General features: G+C 38.0%; 1 protein-coding gene across 1 annotated transcript; it reads right to left on the reverse strand.

Moving 5' to 3' along the window:
• Positions 1–284: 284 nt before the first annotated feature.
• On the reverse strand, positions 285–3,539 carry LOC112797446 (CAX-interacting protein 4). Its single transcript, XM_025840377.2, has 2 exons — positions 3,050–3,539; positions 285–1,445 (listed from the first exon to the last, which is right to left on the reverse strand). The coding sequence occupies exon 2, from the start codon at positions 1,416–1,418 to the stop codon at positions 453–455; it is 966 nt and encodes a 321-aa protein (XP_025696162.1). The 5' UTR covers positions 1,419–1,445; positions 3,050–3,539; the 3' UTR covers positions 285–452.
• Positions 3,540–3,813: the final 274 nt, after the last annotated feature.

Consider the following 3,813-nt stretch of genomic DNA (forward strand, 5'->3'; position numbering starts at 1 on the left):
ATGAAAAAATAAAATTAATTTAGAAGGGTAAAAGATGTTGAACGGGCTCTTCGAAAAAAGCTAGATTTTAAATTCAAACAGTCAAACCATACGTCTTAAACTTTCTATTATGCTCTCTACAATCAGATAGATGGATCTGAGAGTAGATAGGTCAATGCATCTACTCTTGTTAGAACTGAGCTTTATGGCATATAGACGAGGCCACCTATATCAAACATCATATTTTCCTTCATGAATCATAGCTACAGTTGGACCATGAAAAATAGACACAACAATTCAAAAGCTTATTCAACACAACTGTCTAAACTCTGCATATTTCATCTTAACAGTATAGATATGTCAATGTATAAACTTTAAAGGTATAAATTTTAAACAAGCATATAGGTGCTACAAATTACGGCATATCAAATCACATAAAGTTGGCTTTTAGTATTACACTAATTGATGCCACTCTATTCATCATCCCCATGGTGGTGCCGTCTCCTCTTTTCCGATCTCTTGGCATCCCTACCCTTCCTTGAATCATAGTATGAATCACTGCCAGATGATGGAGGCCTTTTGCTCTTCCGCTTGTGCAGTACATCAGAATCCTCTGATGATTCAGAATCAGAATCTGATCGACGGCTTCTCCTTCTCCTCTTCTCCTTCCTACTCTTTCTTCGACTGTGCCTATATTCATCATCCTCATCTGAAGACATGTCCCTCTTTCTCCTGTGCGCTCTCCTCCTCTTCCGTCTCCTCCTCTCACCTGAATCATCCGAATCACTAACTTCCCTCTTCCCAGTTCTCTTCTTCGACCTGCCTCTCTTTTTCCTCTTCTTCGCAGAATCCCGATCTGACCCATCATCATCGGAACTCCCCTTCTTCCTAGAAGAACCATGCTTCCCACAAATTTTCTTCCCAGACCTTTCAGCAATAATTCTCTCAATCTCTAAATCAACCTCAGAATCTGAACTCTCACTATCTTCCTCCTCGTCCTCCTCTTCTGTGCTCTCAACATTGCTTCTCTTATCGAGCTTATCAGCCTTCCCCTTCAACTTTTTATCCAATCCAACCAACCCTAGAGACTGCATAGCTTCAGCATCTCTCTCCTCATTATCATCCTTGACCTTCACATAGTTCTTGCACTGAAACTTGAGGTGCCCAACACGGCCACACTTTTTGCAGGCCCCACGGGAGATATCAACATCAGCATTGGTTATCTTAGCAAGCTGAAGAAGCCCCTGGAAGCTAGCATATGCATTCTCAGCATCAGGTTTGGCATCCGGGAGATTCTGTGAAGAATCTTTGTCGTCCTTGTTTGGTGCATAAGGATCATAGCCAATGGCACTCTGCCAAATGCCATGGGTCTGAAGGGCTGCACTACTGTGCACCCTATTGTTCGCAGGCATGCGAACCCTACCTGCTGTAGCTGGCATCCTGAGATCTAGATTTCAATCCCTAACCTGGAAATCCCAAAAAAAAAAAAAAAAAAATCAGCATAACTAACAAGAGGCATCAATCAACCAGCCAAGAAATAGCAATCGGCAAGATTGTGTGATTTTAATTGCATCCAATAAACGAAGGGAAAGAAAATGTGACCACATCCCGTGTCTAAGTTCTCCCATCTAAGGTTTGGTTTTATGACATCAAAGACTGCACCAAGCCAAAGAAGGCAGTCCAGCATGACGTCTTAAAGAATTTATCTAAGCTACACAAGCTAAGCTAACTGCAATACAGTGGCACATGCCATTGAATACTTCCATACAAGTTATATAAAAGATAAACTGTTTTATCTGGTAGAAACACCAAAATTTGGACAAACAATCTAACAGATTCCTAACAAACACAACCATAAACAGCATGGAAAGATCAAAAGAACAGTAAAAGTACATCAGTCCAGCAAGTAGAAAGAATCAGCAACCAAAGCATGCCAAGCAGCAGAAGATAATGAACACAGCCAACCAGTAGAACAATACAGGCAAAAAACACTGGAAAAAATGCAGGAACATCTCAGAACTGCAGCAAAGAAGAAGCATCACATCCCCATGACAAAAAAACAGAAGAGAGCAAACCAGAAACCATCAGACGACAAACCAAAATGGAAAGCCAGAAAAATGCAGCAGATAGAAGAAACAGAACCACTTGTGTGGTTATCAACACGTCACTTTGGCATTACCATCAAGACATGAAGATTAACACAAGAGGAGCGATGAACACCGAGAATCCAATATGTGATGAACACCAAGATAAACACCATCTTCTCTCTTTATTTCCTTCCATTTCCCCTTCCCGCTTAATATTAATTTATTCTTTTATAAAATAAAAACCTCCATATCATAGTAAGCAACATTTTCTAAATTTTATAAATAAAAAGAAGAACTTCACTAGAAGATGCAATTTGGCATTCTATAAAACAACAAACAGTCAAAAGTCCAAGTCATGCATGCCATGTTGATTAAGCAAGTGAAGAGATCTGTTTTTGTGAAGAAATGGTTGAAGTTTGATCTAGAAGGTCTATTGAATATCAAGAACTAAGGGATCAAGAAACTTGAACTATAGCAATGTGCTGCACCTAGCCAGGTACAAATCCCTCGCTTTAGTGGAATTCAAAAAGCTACAAGGTACTTCTAGATGCCAATGCTCCCTTAAGTTACTCATCCCACAAAAATTCAAGTTCAACGCATCAATTTGCATAAAGTTTTACAAAAATAAATACTTCTAAGAATATACACTTAAAGCAGCTCCTGAAAAGGATAGATATCCTATAATTAACTTCTCTTTAAAATTACCTTCACGCTCCTAAATGTTAGATATCTTGGTCACATACTAAGGAAAATTTCCCCCTTGAAATGTAAAGTTCATACTAAGAACGTCATTAATTTTGCCTTTCAACAAGACAAAAGCAGGTTAGAAGCTGCTTCTGCTCATGCTTTTGTGTTTTATCTTTAATTATTCTTTTTTTATAAAGATTTATCCAAACACCACCATTATTTCACAACAACAATTCTACAACAACAATCAACAATAATAACAACAATGATCTTTTAGAATTAAAATCAAGGTTTACCAGTGCTGAAAGGCTGCTTCGCTGCGGGAAATGAACGACGACGGGCTGGTGGCCGGCGGCAGCAACTGTCAACGACGACGGCAACAAGCTACTGGCAGGGAGGCGAGCAAAGCGAGAATCTGACAGATGAGAGCACCAGAGAGATCCGGTGGGGCGAGTGGTGAGGGCGCGGTGAGAGACGCGGTGATCGACGTCGATTTGTGGTGGTGACTTGTAAGATTGGCTGGCTGAAGAGGAAAAATAGGTACAAAGGGAAGAGATGGGAGCTTTCGGAGAAAGAAGGGGCTGCGGTTCAAGCGTATGACATAGCAATTGGGGATTAGGGATTTTTAGCGTTCTGGGAGCTTTTGGAAGAAGAATGTGTTCTTGAACAATAGAGGTCCTTGTGAAGAATTTAAATTTCTTACATAATCTTATGCTAACAAAGTGATCATATTTCATAAGATTTTAATTAGTTTTTATTTGTTCCATATGTATTACTAATTTAATTGAAAGTAACAAAGAAAAGAAATCAATTTATTCGAGAGATTTCGAGAACTTTTAAAAAATAAAAATTAATTAGGACTAAAATATTTAATTTAAATATTTATTTAAAAGAAAATTTGTTATTAATTATTATATTTCTTGTAACATTTTAGAAGTAAAAAATACTATTTTTATCTATTAAAAGTTAGAACGCTGACAAAATTACTCAATAAAAAGTAAAACTAATTTTACACCTATAAAAAATGAATGTCGTTCAATAAAAATATCTTAACCCTAAA

This window comes from Arachis hypogaea, chromosome 4, assembly GCF_003086295.3.
Source record: "Arachis hypogaea cultivar Tifrunner chromosome 4, arahy.Tifrunner.gnm2.J5K5, whole genome shotgun sequence".
Classification (NCBI taxonomy): Eukaryota; Viridiplantae; Streptophyta; class Magnoliopsida; order Fabales; family Fabaceae; genus Arachis; species Arachis hypogaea.